The following is an 18,357-nucleotide window of genomic DNA, read 5'->3' as shown; positions in this document are numbered from 1 at the left end:
TGCAATTACCATATACAAGTTACAAAGTATCACCGAAGATATAATAGTTACAGATCTGTCCTGCCGGGACTTTCAGACTGGTTTAAGCTACGTGGCTGTCTCTCGCGTGAAAATGCTCGAGGGTCTGATGTTGGATGCACCATTTAATCGTAATCACCTGGTCTACGGGTCTCCCCCGGAATCCGTACATATCACATAATACCAAGAATGGCCATGCCAATAGATCAGTACGTAGACAATGCAGTAGTAGGAATAGCTTCCCGGCCCGCGGACACACAGCCTTCGGCTGAGGCTACCCCATGCACCCCATCGCCGCTCCAATGTGCATGGGGTGACGTAGTATTTTAAAGTAATTGTTGGAAGATGACCCTGTATTACGAAACCTCTGATAGATTGATATCCTGACCTTAGTCATGAAGGGGGGTATGAAAACCCCTCTTCCGGCCGATCCGGATGACCGGCAGAAGTAATCAAGATCATCATCATCACTGCTTAATTCATCTATCCAATTGATCAAATTGACCGTAACGGATCCATCAGTAATCGAAAACACTAGTTAACTAGTTATATGGGGTATCAAAAGCCCGCACCTGACACAGGGTGAGTGGGACGGCTAAACTTCGCTGAACTTCGCTGAACTTGAAGCACTAGCCATATTAGGAAATGTAACGCTCAACCCATGAATTTCACTATTCCATAACAGGAAATGTAACGCTTGATCGATTGTCACCATGTCGCGACATGCCGTGACATGCCGCGACAGCAATATTGATTTAAAAATAATAAAACTTCTTTTTTTATGTTCTTTAGATAGTAAAGTGTATTTTAAAACTGCATTTGACCGTAAAAATTGGTGGTGGCCTTGAAAACCTAAATGCAGTTTTCCCACTGGATTATTATTGCTACTGAGAAAAGGTATCATGAGGACAGCAATCCGAAACTACCAGTGGAATTTATTTCATATGATAATGCAAGACTCGAAATTATTAACTGACTTTTCCTTCTCTCCTGGTGCTTTCATGAGCTTCAACAGCAGTCCAAGCCGAAGGCGGGGCATTCAGCCGAGATAGGCTCAAAACCGAACGAACCAGAACGTCCAGATCTGGAGATCACGTGGGATATGATGATATATCACCCCGCTAACAATCATCAAGATGCCAGCTTCAAGGAAAAACAACACCATCTCGAGAAGTCGCAAGACATCGACTTCAATTGAGGCACCCACGTAAAACCCGGTTGCAAGGCCGAATATATCAGCATCAGCTATTCTTTCCTGGCTAGACGAGATTCCCAACGACTGCCGCGCCGACACTGCGCAGCCGCCTGCCTGCAAGCGACGCCGCCTGAACCCGCCGACCCCCGACTCCTCGACCATTTCCTACGACAAGAACATAGCTTTTCTAGACATACCTACCTCCCGAAAGGCAAGTCCGCACAAGCGGCAGGAGCCCGGCGGTGCCGAGACGCCCCGCTCAAAGCGCTTCCGCTCCAACATCAACTTGGAACCTTCCAAGTTATCCGCCGCATCTGGCCGGTTATCTCCCTCAAAACAACTCCGCGCATTAAGGCACCAACCCGACGGCATCGAGTATCGGAAGCTTTCAGACTTCAATAACAAACCAGCAAGCCTTCACAGCCTGCTCAAGAGCATAGACACCGTAATGGAGGGGCAGGGGATAGTTGCTTCGTCTCATCACCCAGCTCTCTTACAGGCCGCGGAAGACAACGGCGATATATTCAACTGGGCTGCTAGCAGAGCCTCGTACTACTTTTCCAATGGTCGTGATCAATTCGGCCAAACATCTTCAGTCGAAAATGTATTGCGCATTCTCAACAAGGCTATCCAGTATAGCTAGGGCGACTACCATAAAGACACTTGGAATAATTTTATGCATACCCCTTTGCTGGAGCTAGCCTTCCATCCAACAGGCCAGAGGATCAAGCATTAGTTTATAACTGCTGCAAGCTGGTAAGTCATACAAACCTCACTCACAGAATCTAGCTAAGAATAACTAGCACCCATGCCTCAATCCTCCTTGATTACAGGAACCCATCTGCCACTAAGAAGGTGGATTTCTACATCTACATCAATCCATCAAACAAATCCCAAGTATCTACAGTAATAAAACCCTCTACAGTGCTAGCTATTGACTAGCTCTGCCACGAACTCCCTTGTAATATCTTCAACTTTACCAAGTTTATGCCATTAAAGAGGCAACCCATTACCCTAAGCATTAAGACTAAGAAACCAGGTAAGGGGTAGGAGGGTACAAGGCTCCAGTTGGGCGTTTAGCAAATGGCTTACTGGTACTTTTTATCTTATCTAATCGAGCTACAGAAGGCGAAGCAGGAGGCAAGAAGGAAACAAGCAACAAAGGAGGCAAGGGAGGCACGGGAAGTAGAGGCAGAGAAAGAGGCAGGAGTCATTTCGAAGCGTAGGGATATACAGCATTCCGCCCAGTCATTGTCGCTACGGGAGAAACAACCGGGGACTACACCACTAGAAGCTATCGACAAGTCGAGGTTACCATTCCAACTGCCCGAGTTCCTACCCGGCATCATCATCCAGGGTCACCAGTGGGACCTCGTAATCACAACACTTAACGGAACAAAGACTAAGTTTTGGCATAAGTTGCCCATGGGCAATACACTCAACACCAAGGGGATCTATAAACTGGTCTATAGCCTTCAGATCCTGAGGGGTTGGGTAGAGAAGTCATACTGGCCTTGGCTAAAGGAACTAATTCTAGATGATAGAGAGTAGGTAGTGTCGACTCTACACCCCGTGATGTGCCTTGTATACGAAGCCATCGGGTCAGTCGAAATTACCCTACTGCACCAATTACCACTGGTATTGGCACCTAGTACCATTTTCCCTGGCCCGTGCACCCTTCTTTTGGATTTTTGGTAACCATTGGATCCGAACATCAGAAAACTTGGCCCATGGACCTTCCCCAGTTTCCATGCCCCCGGTAATAATTCCTAGTTGCCGCAAATAGGAAGCAGCTTAATCGACTCGATTTCTAAAATAGAAAAGAACTTATCGGATGATAGCCCTACTAGAAGATGATTAAATTAAACTCGGCCTATATATATCTTATTTCTACTTAAAGCTTAAAGTCAGAAATGGCCTTAGTTTGCAGGTCATTGCCTCTCACAACTACCAAGATGATAAGACTGCGGCCCGGTCTCAAGGAAACCTTACTATCGCTTCTGTGATGATAAGGATACTTTCATAAATAGAGCCGCAACGAGCCCTCAGTTAGATAGAAATCAAGAGCTTCCATCACATCTCAAATGCCCCTTCCTTTCTGATGCAACACTATGTCAAACAACTACTGAAGGAGGGATATCGGTACATAAAGTTGAGAGAGACTTATTGTCTCCTGCAGGGCCTGCCATGGCTTGATTTATCTTCACAAGTCATTACAACAGGTGGATGAGCTACTTAATTAGCTCGATTTTTAAAATGGAAGAGAAATTACCAGATGATGACCCTACAGGGAGATGATCAAATTAAACCCGGCCTATACGCATCTTGTTTCTTCTCAAAGACAAAGGTCATTTCTGACCTTGGTTTGGAGATCGTTGCCCTCACATTCATACCATCGCTCAGGTGCCCTTTGGCCGAGTTCCAGGGTTCGGGAACCATGGACCTTGATGGGATGATCTACGTTATCTCCACCGGGGAAAGAGAAACCTGCGTCGATCTATTACCGTTTTTGGTTTTGATGGAACCCTTGACGAAGACCGACGGCTTTGGCTGACCAGCTGCAGCCACAATGGGACCGTCGTAGGGGCCGAGTCTTGCGGGCGGGGCAGATATGTGCGCACGCCGGACAGGTGCCTAATTACGGGCACCTGATCATGTCGTGGTGGGGACACATAGTGTCGCACCAGACGACTACGGCAAAAGTGGAATGAACACTCCGCTAATGCGTAGTGTAATGATGGCCTATACTGGATGTGACACATAGGTATCAGACCGTCGGTGGCGCTTAAGAAACAGGCAAATGTAAAGGCGAGCAACCCTAAAGCCAAGACGACTTATTTTCAGCTTGGTGGGTTACCTCCCGGTGCGAGAAGGGCAAGACGCGGATGCCTTGAAAGAAGATGCATGAAATCGTGGTGGGGCAGTGAGGGGAGAAACTGTCGATTCAGCAGCAAGTGCGGATTGGGAATCATTAGCCGTGATATCTGGCCTCAGTTGTGAGATGACATGGAAGCTTGTAGCGGTGGGTCGCTGAATTTGTATCGCTTGCCCCGCACACACCCTGTCAGCTCAAATCGTAGCAGGGCAGACCGGTCCGCTCTGCGCAGATCACTAAGGGCTGACTGGATGATCTGCGTTATCTCTCGCCCTCAGAGGAAAAAAATTGCTGTTGCATTGCAGGTGTTGGTTGTAGCCGAGCTTCCTGTCTTACCCCACACGATTGCGACTAGACCGGGCATAATGTCCGTGGCTTATTGTATGGAAGGTCGCAGTAACCAATGGGTGATTGAAATTGTGTCCCTTAGCGACCCTAGTCAGACTTGAATCAGTCAGCTGGGCGCGCGGAGCGGGCCGATCCCTTAGCGCTAATTGGATGATCCGCGTTATCTTTTTCCGCATTTTTTTTGGGGTTGCTTATATTGCAGGTATTGGTTATCCAAGCTCGCTGTCCCATCTTGGGCCATTGCTGCCTGACGTGCAGCTTGCACCAATATCAAGACAACACCCTATAGATGTCGAGCTGACGTGGCTTCCTCGAAAGTAGACCCATGAGTTGCTGGTTTACTGGCAGCAGCTAAGGCGGATAAAACCGGCAGGATGCGGTATTTTCTCAGCCAACGTCGCCAGAAATGTATTGAACCATTGCTGCCTGATGCCTAAACCTGTAGTAACACCAAAACAGTCATGCACTTTGCAATCCAAACTGCACGCTGGGAGGGGAGACTATTCCGTCGTTATTGCAGCCTGAGAGCTCTTGGTGTTGTGGGGTAAGGAGGAATGAGGCAGACCGCAAGTGGGGCTCCGATCACAACAGCGCATCCGCGATTACGGATCTATAAATACTATATTAACCCGACCCTCCTCTTTTGATGTGATTTAGTATTGCTTTTAGCGGGTTGTTATGGTGGGATATGGAACTTTAAATCTGACCCTTCCTCCTGCACTGACCATTCCTTGTAATCCACTTTCGACGTTATCTATCAATTGTACTGTAAACTTCAACCTGGTTGCACTCCTTCAAATGGGGGTTTCTGCTTTTTATATGAAATAGGCGATATGTCCTTGAAGTTGCCTTTCAATGCATGTCTTTTTTATCCATTTTAACAGCCGGATTCTAATAGAACTCTACGTCCTCGATTTTAAAAGAACTCTACCCCCTGTCATCAATAGCGCGGTTTCCATTTGTATGGATTTAAAAGAACTCTTCGAATAGTTCTTTCATACATTCCTGAGTAGTAGGTTGATGGCTTCGAAGCTGGCCTCGCATACAGCCAGCTCGTCATCAACTGACCCGTCGCCTTCCAATTCGCTCGAGTCCCCCGAGTCACTCAACTCGCTCGAATCGTACTAATCATTCTCAAAGAAGTATTCCAGCATCAAGACCCGGCCGCACCACAAGAAGCCGGCTAGAAATCGAGTGTATGAGTGTGACGGGATCCAGCCCTCGCCTGCCCGATCGATGCCGAGAACGGCGGTAAAATGCAACAGCGGGTTGTCGTAGCTCTTGTGACCCAGCTTCTGCTTGAGTGAGCAGATGCAAAAGTCGAAGACGGCTTTGTCAAGCTCCTTCCGGTCCGGGTCCTCCTCTTCTTCTAGTTCCTTTTCTGCCATCTTCTCGCCGTCCCTCTCAGCCGCCGCAGCCACAACATCCAACCTCTGCACGACTTCGCCAAGAGCATCCCACTGCACGTTTGTAAACTGTACTTTATGCTCCTTCTTAGCCTTCTTGCGCCCAAGCGCCCAGACCCTCACACAGTAGCATAGATAACGCTGGAAGCATAAGCAATACCGGTCTGTCGTTTTTAGGTCCTCTTTCTCGCCAAACGGTTTACTGTTCGGCTTGGCCGGGTCGACGCTGGCGAGCCACTCGAGTGTATTATCCGGCACCTTATCCAGCCGCTTTCGGCACATAGCCATAACTCGAGCGAAGCTTGCTGAGAGCTGCCGCAGCCGCCGGTTTGCCTTAGCCTCCTCCTCGCTCCATAGCCGCGCCTCGGCCGCCTTGGATACGGGTGGCTGCCCTGCCTTCAGAAGCATTGGCCGGGCCTTCTTGGGGAGGTGCGTAGACCATTTCATAAACCCGACCCATCTTGACTCCCTGTCTATGGCTTTGACCGCTTCATCTTCGGCGAGCCTTCGGCGCTCGTCCGCTTCCCTTTTGATCTCTGCCTCGCAACCCTGGACCATCTGCAATACCGCCCCGCGGCCGGTGCCGTGGCCTTGTCGTGTCAATTGGCTCTGTGGCGTCGATGCTGCCGTGCTGCCGCTGTTGCTGCTGTTACTGTTTTCACTGCTGCTGCTGCTGCTGTCATCCACAATCCAGTACCGTGCATATCGGCCCCGGCAGAACGTCTGCAGAGTCGCCGGCTCCCAGCCTGCCCTGCCATCACCTTTTCGTAGTTGGTGGCCAGCCTCAGCCGGATGCGCAAGCATGTTGTTCTTGTTTATTGTCAAAAACCGGCACCGGGGTTCCGTGCACCTAAACCCTCCCAGAAGTGGGAGCCCTTCGATGGGGAGACTGTAGTCGCTGGGGAGCTCGGCTGTGTGCGGGTCGTTGAGCGTATGCTTCTCTGCCTGCGATGCGACGAATCCCAGTACCTGCTCCAGCTGCTTTCCCTGAAGCTTGTGCTGTCCCATTACTGGTCCAGGTTATGTTGTGACGACCCAATACCGCGCATAACGACCTTTTGCGAATGTCTGCAATGAAACAACGCCCCAGCCTCGATCACTGTTGCTTTCAGTCCTATTGTGCAGTTGGCTGCAGTGATGAAGTATGTTATGGCGGTTGATTGTTAAATACCGGCAAATCTTGCAGCTATACCCGGTGTACGTAGGCAGCTCAATGATTGGTCGGCTTCCATCTTCCGGCAGTGTTACTGTAGCTGGGTCCTCGAGCAGACAAGTGCGACAGAACGATGAAACACGTTTGAGTACATCACCCTTCCAACGATGGTTCTTCCGGAAATGGGATTCTACACCCTTGCCTGGCCTGACTGCTGCCTTGCAGGTTAGACAAACGAGAATACCATATCGATGCAATATGCAAAGCAGATTTTCGAGCCGCAGTGAAGGCTCTTGGCTAGAGTGTTCCGTATTGTTTCTGGAGGTAACTTCGCCGTTTACCTGGCGTGGTGCTATCTCACCACTCCTTGCCGAAACGATTTGTGATGCAGCCGATCCCGGAGCTGCTTTGATCGAAGCATTGCTCGTGGCTTGAATTTTCTTTCGCTTAGGTGAAGGTTCTTGTTCGATGGAATGCCTCGGCTGGAGAATATGGCTGATATCTCGTTTGAGTTTACTTGTAGCTGCAGATCGACCACATGTTGGAGATGGCTTCTCGCACGGTGCAGGCAAGTTTTTGCTGGGTTGATGTAGGAATTCATGCCACCGGGTTGAAGCCCATTCGTAAGCACGCAATAGTGCCGGTTGGAGCCGGGTCGGAAAAGCTCCATCAAGACCATATGTGATTCCTCGTTGCAATGGTCTATGCCCACTCTGCCAAGCAAAGACAACATTCAAATCGGCATGCGCACTGCGATCGTCGTACCTGTTGATTGGAGAATGTATCTCTCGGACGTGCTTTTCAGTTATCCCTATAGCAATTTGTCGATATTGCCGAGCGTTAACTTTATGTTGCCAGACTTCCAGAGTGGCTTTTCCGAGTATCTCCCTAAGACGAGATGTTTTCCATGGTCTTCCACCCGAGCAGAAGAGGAGCCTCTCATACGGGCTCGGCTGGCAAGCTTCCGAAGCCCCATAACGTTCTCGCTGAAGTAATTTTGCAAACCGGCGAATATAGACAAGATAGTGGTACATAAGGCGGGCTAGCCTTACAGGCAAAAATCGCACAACATAAAACTCTCTGTTCGTTTGTCGTTTGGCTTTATGATGTCTCAACACGTATACAGGGACCGTTCCCAGATGGAAAAACCACAACTTGTCGAGGGCCCGTTTTCGCATTCGAGACTGAAGAGCTCACGTACCCGTGGCGTCTGGCCGCATGCCGTGAACAGTCCGCCTGCAAGCATCTCCTGCAATCCATTCACCTCTTTGAGATACTCAATCACGGCATTCCAGCTCCACTGGCCATGCCTCGCCAGTCCGCCAGCGCGAGAGGTATGAGCCCGGACCAATAACTCTAGATATGCTTTATCAAGGCCATTGTCTGGGTTCTGGACAAACGAGTACCCGCATTGTGAATTGGTCATGTCGTCTTTAACTCTTGACAAGTCGAATTCGGGTTGGAGTCCGAACATAAGCCTAGAGCTCACTTCTTCTGCACGAGTAATAAAGTGATCTGCAAGCTTGCGGAATCTCTCCATTGTCAACCTCAGGTCTCCACAAGACACCGTTTCTCCATCTTCGCTCCATCGCAATAAGAATGGCGGGGTTTCCGTGCGTGCAATCGTGCGACCAAAGTCTCGGAGGCTTTGAAGCTCCCCAAGTGGAGATTGTGAGCCGATGATCATGTATTTGCAACGCGTTGTGTTCAGCTGTTCCAGCTGGTTCGTATGTGATCGTCGCTGAATTCTAATGCGGGGATAGGGATTCAATGGCAGTGCATGCTCCAGAAGCAATAGACGTTGAATATATATGAGCCCGGATAGTTGTGAACAGTATTGTCGTGCGAGTAGGAATTTCCGACAATCGGGGGAGAAACCGAGGATACCACTGAAGTAAACCAACACAGTAGAACCGGGCTGGCCATCAATGTATGTTTCCGTACACAGCGTGCAGCAAAGTTGAAATAGACGCTCTAGGAAATCGTCAAGGACCTCGTCTGCGACATTCTCCCCCAGGTCCGGGTATGGACATCCACTTGGGTATCCGGAATCTTCAAAATCGCTGTCACTTTTCCTCGGGTCATCGTCCCCGCTCATTTCATCTTCGTAGCCTTCATTTTCGTCTTCATCTTCATTTTCGTCTTCATCTTCATCTTCGTCTTCGTCTTCGTCTTCGTCTTCGTCTTCTTCATCACAAGATTCCTCATCTTCATCGCTTTCCACTTCATCATTTAGCATCATTTCGCCGTCCAAATGATCCAGGGTTTGACGCCGCTCGAGCTCAGAACAAACGAACACCTCACTGTCTCTTCTGATACCATCGCGGACATTATGAAGCTGGGGCAAATATCCCCTGGATACATCAACCAGACTCCATAGTTCATGCTCCCAAATGCCCTTCAGCTGCCGCAAAAGCTCTGCACTGATCTTGATGTCGGCCTGCATTTCTCTGGTAGAATTCGCCATTCTAAAAGCGCGAAGGACAAAACTCAAGAGGCGTTTCTCGAGACGTCTGTACTTTAGCGTGCTGCTCCGCTCCGCTACTAGGGTGAATGGCTTCTGTCTGCAATATTCGAGTCGGCCACTGAGCAGCCAGCAGAGGATGGTATGACTGGTGTGACGAACTGTGTTTTCGCACCGATCTAACACTCGATCTAATGCGCCAATGATGCACGAAATTTTTTGTTCATCCTCACGGGGACTGACAATATCCGGGTCGCCCTCACAAGTGCCTGGACCCATTAGGAAGCAATCTGAGATGAATGGGCCACGGCAGGGCAATCGGGTCATGGCTCTTAGAATATCCCGCCGAGCACCTTTGTACGTTGCAGGCCATCGTGTTCTTTCGATCCACAAGTCTGTCGCCGCGAACGAATCGCTACTAACAGCTTTTCCATAAACACGAGGGTTGTTTATCGCATCCTGGTACTTCTGCTCTCTTCCTATAACTTCCCTCAGGTGACTTTCAGCTTCCGGGGATAAGGTCGTAGCTTCTGCTGATATGTGAGTTGAAGACGATCGGGTGACAGCTTGCACCTTCCTCTGACCACTCGTCTTCAAGTTCACTTCGAACCATCTGCTGCCTGTCCTCGAAGGGAAGAACCGCTGGCATGGAACGTTCTGGTTCCAAGGCAATTTAGGAGCGGGTAAAGAACTTCCAGTCTGGGGTCTTCCTTTGCCCCTCGGGTTTTTCCAGTGATGTGTAGAAGTGCAATGCTCCTGCATCTTCTGGATCTGGCGGACGATAAACCCACAAGCCCGGCATTTCAATCCGTCCAATATTGGCGCGGCAAGGTAAGGAATCGGGCCGCTAGAACGGTCCGGATACTGCAGACTAAGTAGATCACTCTGATTCCGTATGACATTGGGGATCTGATGTATCGCCTCAACTAGTGTGCGACGATCCTTGGGCGATAGGTCGCGATGTCGGCTACTTAGGTGCGTCGCGACTTCATCGGATACTGACCCAAAACCACATTTTGTACACACAAGAATTCGGTATTTCGGCAAAAAGACGTATGGTCGAATGTCATTAGTCAAATTGGCTTGAAAAGGGAGATTCATGTTGAAGGAAAGGACTGGCAAATAATACATCCCCTGGATGTGAGACTGTGTAAGACGTATTCACGGTGGTTCAGCTTTACGCGATCTCAGTTCGCGTTCCTTACATAAGCGCTCCATGCTAAAAGCTTCAAGTTTTGATTGGTCGAGGTGAAATTCAATTCTACCCTTGTCAAGAAAAATTAATTCTACCCCCTGTGATGTGGGGCTAAAAAATCAATTCTAGTAGAATTGATATGGTACTGGGGTACTAGGAATTAGAGGCTTTAAAGTTGATAAGAACTGCATCCAGGTGGTCTTCCCATCGCTCTACAGTTGCATAATACAGCCACTATTCCGCTGCTGGGATACTAGTGTATGCTGGCAGTTAAGCCTGGAGTAGGCCAGTCTTCTTCTTATAGTTGCCAAAAGGCCTTGGTAGATACTAGAAGGATATTTAGTATTTTAGGTCTATCCTGCCCGCTACTCTATCTCTGCGCCTTAGTTATATATATCTCGGCGGCTATAGGCCATTATATAGTATGTAGTGCGGCGGGCCCACTTTTAGATACTGGGCACAGTCTTATCCGACCCGACTGCATAGCAGAAGGCTATATAATTATATATGCCGGTATGCGTTATATGGCGGGTGTAGCTGGCTGCCTTGTATGCTATTAGTATGGTGTTAGTTGTATGTAATTTGTTGGGTTGTATGTAACTAGACTGATGTATAATAGTGGGAATAGCTTTATGTAGAGGTATTATATAGAGGTTGGTAAGAATAAGGTAGAAAGGGTATATTAGCTTAATGGATAGAGTTTTCCTCTAGCTAAGGAAACGATCTAGGTTTAAATCCCGGGTGTACCTAGCTGGCTATATAGAGCTTTTTTTGCTCTTTACAATAATATAGGTTTTGCCTATCCTAGACTACCCCTTCTATTTCTTTTCTCTTTTTTTTCCTTCTATCTTTATTTCTTCTATATTTCTATTCCCTCTTCTTTCTTTCGGTCTCTATATATAGTAACTATATAGTAGAGTAGCTCTACTAACTAGATGCTTGTTAACTACTACTGTATTTTTCTACTTCTGACTTATTTAAGATATCTTCCCTCTAGCCTTTCTCCCCTAGCCTAAGTAGTTATAGCTGCTCTTATTACTCTCTCGCCCCCCCCCCCCCCCCCCTCTTAAGTCCGAGTATATAGAGAAGCACTTAATTAAATACTTTATAGTACCTAATATCTCTTTTATTTCTATTTATCCCGTCAATCTAGCAGTTATATCTTATTTCTTTAGATCTACTAGAATAAGCATTCGCCTCAGGTGTCGTCTGCACTATATATTACACCCCACCAACCCCTGCCTCCGGCTTCTCTATATCTCTGCTCTATAAACCTAAAGCTCAATATACCATGTATGCGTGCTCTCTCAAATCTTCTCTTCTATCCGCCACTCTATAATTAACGTAAATACCGCCATCGCATTCGTCATTTCCTGCCCACATACCAGCTTCAGATGCTTCCGCCCAAGCCAGCTTGCATAATCATCCAGCCCCTTAAAGGTACGCCCTGCAAGCCCCTGGATGCGGCTCCATAGAGCTGGCTCGGTTGTAGCCGCATAGGCCAACGGAATCACGACGTGTTTCCATCGGCATGTGGCGCCGCCGCTCTGATACCCGTCCTCGCAGAGCTTCTGTGATACATGGCAGTAGAAGCAGCTCAGGAAGCTGGCCTGCTGGTCCCTGCGGTAGTTGATCTTCCGTTGGAAGTCCATGCAGCTGAGGAAGGACAGGCAGTCCTCGATGTCGTCACACGCCGTCCACTGATGCCGTGCCTCCTTGGCCCCGTCGAACATCCAGCATATCCGGCAGCCCAGCTTGCCGCCCAGCTCCTCGACCTCCTCCAGCGCCGCCTGCATCTGTTGCATGGCGCGGGAAATGATCCTGCCGCGGGCCTGCATCATCACGATGCCCTGCGAGGACAGCTCGCTCTTCCAAACCAGCTCGGCCGCCTCGCAGTTGTCACACAGAGCCGCGGCGCCGATCCCTTTGCAGTCCCGCACATCGCCGTCCAGGCACTGCCCGAGGATGCGGCGCCGGCAGCCCTGCGTCCGGATCAGGCTGTTCACTTCGCGCACTTTCAGCTCGAGGCAGCCGTCCTTGGATGGGTCCTCGACTGGCCAGTCCTTGTCCTCGATGATGATCTCGGCCGTAACGCGCTCCCCGGCCCGCCCGGCCCGCCCGGCCTCCTGAGCGTAGTCGATGATGCTGTGCGGCGCCTCGAGGTGGATCACATGCGTGATACCCGGGATGTCAATGCCCGTCCCCAGCGCCGCCGTAGCTACAATGTATAGCATCGTGCCCTCGGCCCAGGCCCGGAAGCCAGTACTGCGCTGGGCAGCAAAGTGAGCATCACTGTCCTCGCGCATCCCGTGGTAGTAGTGGCACTGCAGCTGCTGAGCCAGCGCCCTGCACTTGGCGTGGCTGGTGCAGTATATGATGCCCTTCTCCCCCGCCGCCAGCTTGTTGCCCACTGTCCATGCCGTCACGAGCCTCTTGACCTCCATAATGCCCTGCCCGCTCTTGACCCGGCGAACGGAGTACTGGGCGTTGACGCGGTGGCTGGAGGCGCGGATGTAGAGGGGGTTCTACAGCAGCATGGCCTCCTCGAACTCCCACTGGCGCAGCGGCGGCAGCGTCCCGGTGAGGAAGACGAACGGGCAGCCCAGGCTGCGGAGCCGCACCAGCCCGCGGAGCTTCCTGCGGTACTCGTCGGCGGCAGTGAAGGTGAGGTGGCACTCGTCGATGACGATGCGGTCGAGCTTCCCGCGCACGCCAGCTCGGCGGCCCACTGCAGGAAGTTATCGCTACCAGCCGCCTCGGCCGACACGATGACCACCCTCGGCCACGAGTCGCGGGCCTCCGGCCAGTGCTTGCAGTCCAGGCCGGCTTCGATGCAGCGGGCGGCCATCTGCTTCTTGAGCTCGGCGTACGGCGCCACCACGATGGTGACGCCGGCCGCCGCTGGACCTCGACAGCATCGCCGGCACCATAAAGACCAGGCTCTTGCCCCCGCCCGTAGGCAGGATTGCAACTAGAGGCGACTTCCCGCGGCTGCGGCCCGTACGGCCTCTTCCTGCTGTGGCGATCGGAACTGGGCCTTGTCGTCGCGGAGCACAGCCCGCAGCGCCTGTAGGATGGCCTCGTCGTCCCCGTCCCCCGCCCCTTGACTGTGTGGTCGGCCTTGACGATGTCCCCTGTGGCGGCCGACCCCCAACCCCCGAAGTGGAAGCACTCGAGCCCGTTTGCTGGACAGTACAGGCTGCTTCGTGTCTGTGCCTCCACCGCCCCTCGCTTGCCCTGCTTCGACTTCGACTTCGGCCGCGGCCCGCCGGTGTGGGCTGCTGCCCGGCACAGCCGAGGAACTGATGCCACCGGTGGCTGACCTGGCCGAATATGTCCAGAGACTCGGCCGTCAGGCGCTTAAGCACATCGATTGTGACGCCGTAATTCTCTGACGTCTTGGTGCTGTGGCTGGCGGCGAGGTCGTCGGGGTTCTCGTACTGCTCGGCATCATCGCCGTCTTCATCATCCTCAAAGTCAGCCTTGGCCATACCCCGCTGCCAGGGCATGTCTCTTGCTGATGGCGACAGCAATATGCCGCCAGTCCCGGAGCGGGACCGGAAGGCCCATATAGTGCTTGGTCCATCTGGCCAGCCCGGCTGACAGCTGGGTGCTCCCCCAGGGCGTGCCGTCCTCGCGGTGCCAGATAAAGTCGCTCGGCGGGTTCATCTTGTCGTAGAGCGACCAGCGGTCGGCCTCCCAGCGGTCGACGAGCGGGCCGGATGTAGACGATGTACATCACCATCAGCTGCCCAACGCGCGCGGGCAGGAAGCGCGGCACCACCTTGGGCGAGTCGAAGTGGGCCTGCGACTTGTGATACTGGGTAATCAGCACGACCTCGCCGTCGATGATAAAGACGTTCCGGTCCCGGTTGATGCCGTTGATCAGGCGCAGGCCCGTAATCTCCTCGCCGCGGCTGGGCTGGCCTGCCGTCATGTGGGCTAGGGTGAGCAGCTGCTCCTCGAACTTCTTGACGAGCTTGAGATACTGCCGAACCCTAGGCCACTTCCACTCCCACCGCCCTCTGGTATGCAGGAAGTCTGCCTCTGCGGCCCTGCGACCAGATCCTCGAGCATCTCGACCTCTCGCCGCAAGTCCGTTGCTGTGGACAAAGGATCGTCCGCCGCTGGGTATAGGTTAGGTCGTCCTGTATGCATCGAGCGGGATGGTAAACCGGGTGTTGCCAGCACTCGTATCGCTATGGCTGCCGTCGAGGATATCGCCCTGTTGCGGTGATGCCGCTCCCTATTACCGTTGCCGTCGTCGTCCCCTTTCTCCTCGCCGCTGCCTTCCGGCTTCCTCCCCTTCTTAAACATCAGCGACTCCCACAGCAGATCCTCTGCGTCTGTAATCATCTCAGCCACCATGCTGCGGATGCTGTCCATCGGGACCGGCGTGCCCATAAAGAACATGACCTCGCCGTGCTTGCTCCACGACACCATCAGCCGGCTGCCCGTCTCCTTGGCGATCTTCTGGCCGTAGAGCATCAGGCTCAGGATATAGCCCATGGGCGAGTACGTGGCCTTGCAGAGCCATTGGAGCCGGATCTTGGCGAAGTGCTGCTCCGGGTTGGCCATGGCCGCCTCGTTTCCGTCGGCAGGGCCCACTCGCCCAGCAGCACCCTGCCGGTGTAGACGAGGCCCGCGAGCACGTAGGTGAAGAGGTAGGCCGGCCGGAGCTGCCCCGACTCCCGTCGATGCCGAGGACGGCGACGAAGTGCCAGAGCGGGCTGTCAAAGGGATCCCCGGACAGCTGCTGCATCCAGAAGCTGGCCGACACCTGCAGCAGCTCCTCCTGCAGCAGCCTGTCGGGCCAGTGGTCGCTCCGCACGTGGTCCCACAGCTGCTCCAGGCTGGCCCGCTGCGCCTCCGTAAAGCGGAAGCCATGCTGGTCCAGCAGCGCGGCCTCGTCCAGGCTCAGCACGTTCAGGCAGTAGCAGAGGAAGCGTTTCCAGTAGGTCAGGTTCCGCTCCATGCTTGTCCGCTCCTGCAGCGGCCCGAACGGCCGGCTGTGGGCGTCGTGAGGGTGCGGGCTGGCCAGGAGCAGGCGTGTCATCAGCGGCATGCTCTTCAGCCGTCCACGCAGCGCTCGAAGAAGAGGGCGTCGAGGTTGGCCGTCAGCCTCTGGAGTACGTCGTCCTCGGGCCCGGGCATCCGGCTGCAGAGGTGGATCTGGTGTAGGTCCGGCCGTTAAAGTGGGCCGTCCACCCGGACCGACGGAGCCAGGTCGTCGTCTCGTGCCTTAGGATTCCCTCTGCGAGCACCCTCTGCAGCTCTTCTTGCCGGCTCTGCTCGTACTTCCACTGCTCCTTGATGTCGGCGATCAGCTTGGAACGCTGCTGCTGCTGTCTGCTGCCGCCGCCTGCCTCCTCGGGATCTGCGTCTGGATCGACCTCCTCTGTGTCATCGGCCTCGGACGTCCCCGTGGTGACGCAGAAGTAGTGGACAGCGCCGCCGGGTGCGGTGAAGAAGGTCTGCAGCTTCACCTCGGTCCAGTGGGTTGGGTCGGCCCGGCTTACCTGCCACTGATGCTCTTTCTTGCAGTGGACCTTCAGCCTCTTCCGGCTCGTCGATAGAAACCGGCACTGCTCAAAGTCTTTGCATGCAAGGCCCGAGTGGATGGTCAGGCCGTCGATGGCGGCTGTTGGATTGGCGGGTCCGTAGTGGAAATCGGCATTGGCAGGCCGCTCTATCTCCAGTGTATTGTATGCGGCCAGAATTGTATTCCGGGTGCGGCAGCTAAGGTCGGCATGTTGTCTGGATAGGTGGCTTGAGAGGGCAGCAATAGCAAAGCCGTGGACCTTGCATATAATCACCTTATGTATAGGGTCATAGATCAGCCAATCTGCTGCTGCCATCTTATTCTTTTCCTTCTCTTTTCCTTTCGCTCTTTCCCCCCCCCCCCCCTTCTCTTTTCGTTAGGGGCTGGGAAAGAGAGGGAAGGGCAGTCCGCACTCCCCACGCCCGCACTTTACGCTTAGAGTCTTAGGGGGGTTGGAGCCTGATCTCTTCTCTCCCTGGAGGGGGGGAGGGGAAGGGGGGTTTCAGGGTTAGGGTTGGATTTTCCTAGGGTTCCATTTGGGGTTATGTTGGGTTTAGCAATAGTATGCGCACCACAGCCTCCATTCGCATGCAGCTGGCAGCTGAAGATGGGTTGAGATGTGTGCAATCAGATGGTCGGCTTTTGGCTTCTCTGCTGCCACGCAAAAGGGAGGAAAAGAGGAAATGGAGTTGGGGCGGTATCTGGCGACAGGTATTTGGGGCCCCCTGTTTCGGCCCCCACGGGCTTTTGCGTGGGCAGAATCCCCTCACCGCCCGGTATCTGGGGTCGGATACCGCCAACCTAGTCGGTTAGGGTCACGGAACTCTTCCCCTTCCAACGGGCCTCTTCGCTCTCCCACGGGTTACGGGCCATTCCCCTTCCCAACGGCTTAACGGCCTCTTCCTCCTATTCCCCCTTTCAACGGGTTACGGGTTACGGGCTACGGGTCTCTGCGACCTTACAGCGGGTTACCGGCTTGTTCCCTTTCCAACGGGTCCCTCCAACGGGTTAACGGGCCTCTTCCCTCTCGATGACTTACGGACCTCTTCCCATTGCAGCGGGTCCCTTCCAACGGGTTACGGTACTCTTCCCCCCCTCCCCCCCTCTCGACGACTTACGGGCCTCTTCTCTCTTCAACGGGTTACGGGCGTCTCCGCCCTCTTCCACCTTCCAATGGGCTACGGGCCTCTTCCCTCTTCAACGGGTTGCGGACCTCGTCCCCCTCTTGACGGCTTACGGGCCACCTCTCACTCTAATGGGCTGCCGGCGGCCCTTCCCCCTTTCCTTCCCCCTTCTAACGGATTACGGACCTCTTCCCTTTTGAACGGGTTGCTAGCGGCTCCTTCTTGCTGTGGTATGGGGCTTTAACTCTTTATCCCTTAGATAGGTTGCTGGCTTTTCTTTATTTCGTTTTTATAACTAGTTATAGACTGACTATATTTCCTTTTTAATAGACTATAGGTATATCTCTTTTAATGGGTTATAAGCTTATTTTCTCTCTTTCTGCTTATATTCTCTCTCTCTCTCCCCTCCCCCCTCTTCCTTTCTAACTCTTTCTTTTTTTACTTATTTACTTTTTGCTATTACTAAAAGTAGTGCCTCTCTATATAATTGCTACTCTTCTATGCTAGTATTTACTTATACTATATAGTTACTATATTACTATAGGCATTCCCTTTCTTAACTCAGCTAAATACCCTTCTTTTAATTTAACTATATTAAATATACTTTTAGACTAAATCTTTTTTTTTTTTTTATAATATAAAATATAAAATATAGTAGGATTTGTATATTAGCTATCTCTTTACTAGCTTAAGCAATTATATTATCTACCTACAACTTATTTCTATTAAAGCTTACTTAATAACCTTACTACTACTTAAGTTACTTAAATATATAGCATACTATTAAACTTGTAAGCCTCTCTAAGTTACTATATATACTCCTTAAGACTCCTAAATAATTAGAAGCTCTTTATAATAATTACTTGTTATTTAATATTAAAGAATGCCCCTATATATAGTAGTAGTATTATATCCTTATACCAATACTAAGCTTTTTGCTTCTTTATTATCTTTTAAACTATAGCTAATTATATATTATTATTATTTTCTATATTTAGATCTGCTCTATAATATATTTACTATAATATATAATATAT

General features: G+C 51.7%; 3 protein-coding genes and 1 non-coding gene across 4 annotated transcripts; 2 read left to right on the top strand and 2 right to left on the bottom strand.

Annotated features, from left to right (window-relative positions):
• Positions 1-874: 874 nt before the first annotated feature.
• On the top strand, positions 875-1,856 carry BGZ61DRAFT_488217 (uncharacterized protein; the record flags this gene model as incomplete). The annotated part of the gene is made up of 2 exons (XM_046250086.1): positions 875-915; positions 1,244-1,856. The coding sequence occupies 2 exons, from the start codon at positions 875-877 to the stop codon at positions 1,854-1,856; spliced, it is 654 nt and encodes a 217-aa protein (XP_046092940.1).
• A 3,704-nt stretch (positions 1,857-5,560) lies between these two features.
• BGZ61DRAFT_501290 (uncharacterized protein) lies at positions 5,561-10,560 on the bottom strand (the record flags this gene model as incomplete). Its single annotated transcript, XM_046251682.1, has 8 exons — positions 5,561-5,983; positions 6,101-6,852; positions 6,898-7,074; positions 7,114-7,206; positions 7,240-8,075; positions 8,120-10,323; positions 10,360-10,426; positions 10,463-10,560. 8 exons carry the CDS (start codon positions 10,558-10,560, stop codon positions 5,561-5,563), a joined length of 4,650 nt encoding a protein of 1,549 aa, XP_046092939.1.
• Positions 10,561-11,330: 770 nt separating this feature from the next.
• On the top strand, positions 11,331-11,403 carry BGZ61DRAFT_t220. Its single transcript has one exon. It is a non-coding gene; the product is annotated as a tRNA-Ala (tRNA).
• Positions 11,404-11,907: 504 nt separating this feature from the next.
• On the bottom strand, positions 11,908-16,512 carry BGZ61DRAFT_488213 (uncharacterized protein; the record flags this gene model as incomplete). The annotated part of the gene is made up of 7 exons (XM_046250085.1): positions 11,908-11,928; positions 12,040-13,179; positions 13,978-14,094; positions 14,148-14,596; positions 14,644-15,384; positions 15,435-15,742; positions 15,788-16,512. 7 exons carry the CDS (start codon positions 16,510-16,512, stop codon positions 11,908-11,910), a joined length of 3,501 nt encoding a protein of 1,166 aa, XP_046092938.1.
• Between the last annotated feature and the right edge of the window lie 1,845 nt (positions 16,513-18,357).

The sequence above is a fragment of the Ilyonectria robusta genome (genome assembly GCF_021365365.1).
Source record: "Ilyonectria robusta strain PMI_751 chromosome Unknown BGZ61scaffold_154, whole genome shotgun sequence".
NCBI lineage: Eukaryota > Fungi > Ascomycota > Sordariomycetes > Hypocreales > Nectriaceae > Ilyonectria > Ilyonectria robusta.
This window is presented reverse-complemented; position numbering and strand designations above follow the sequence as displayed.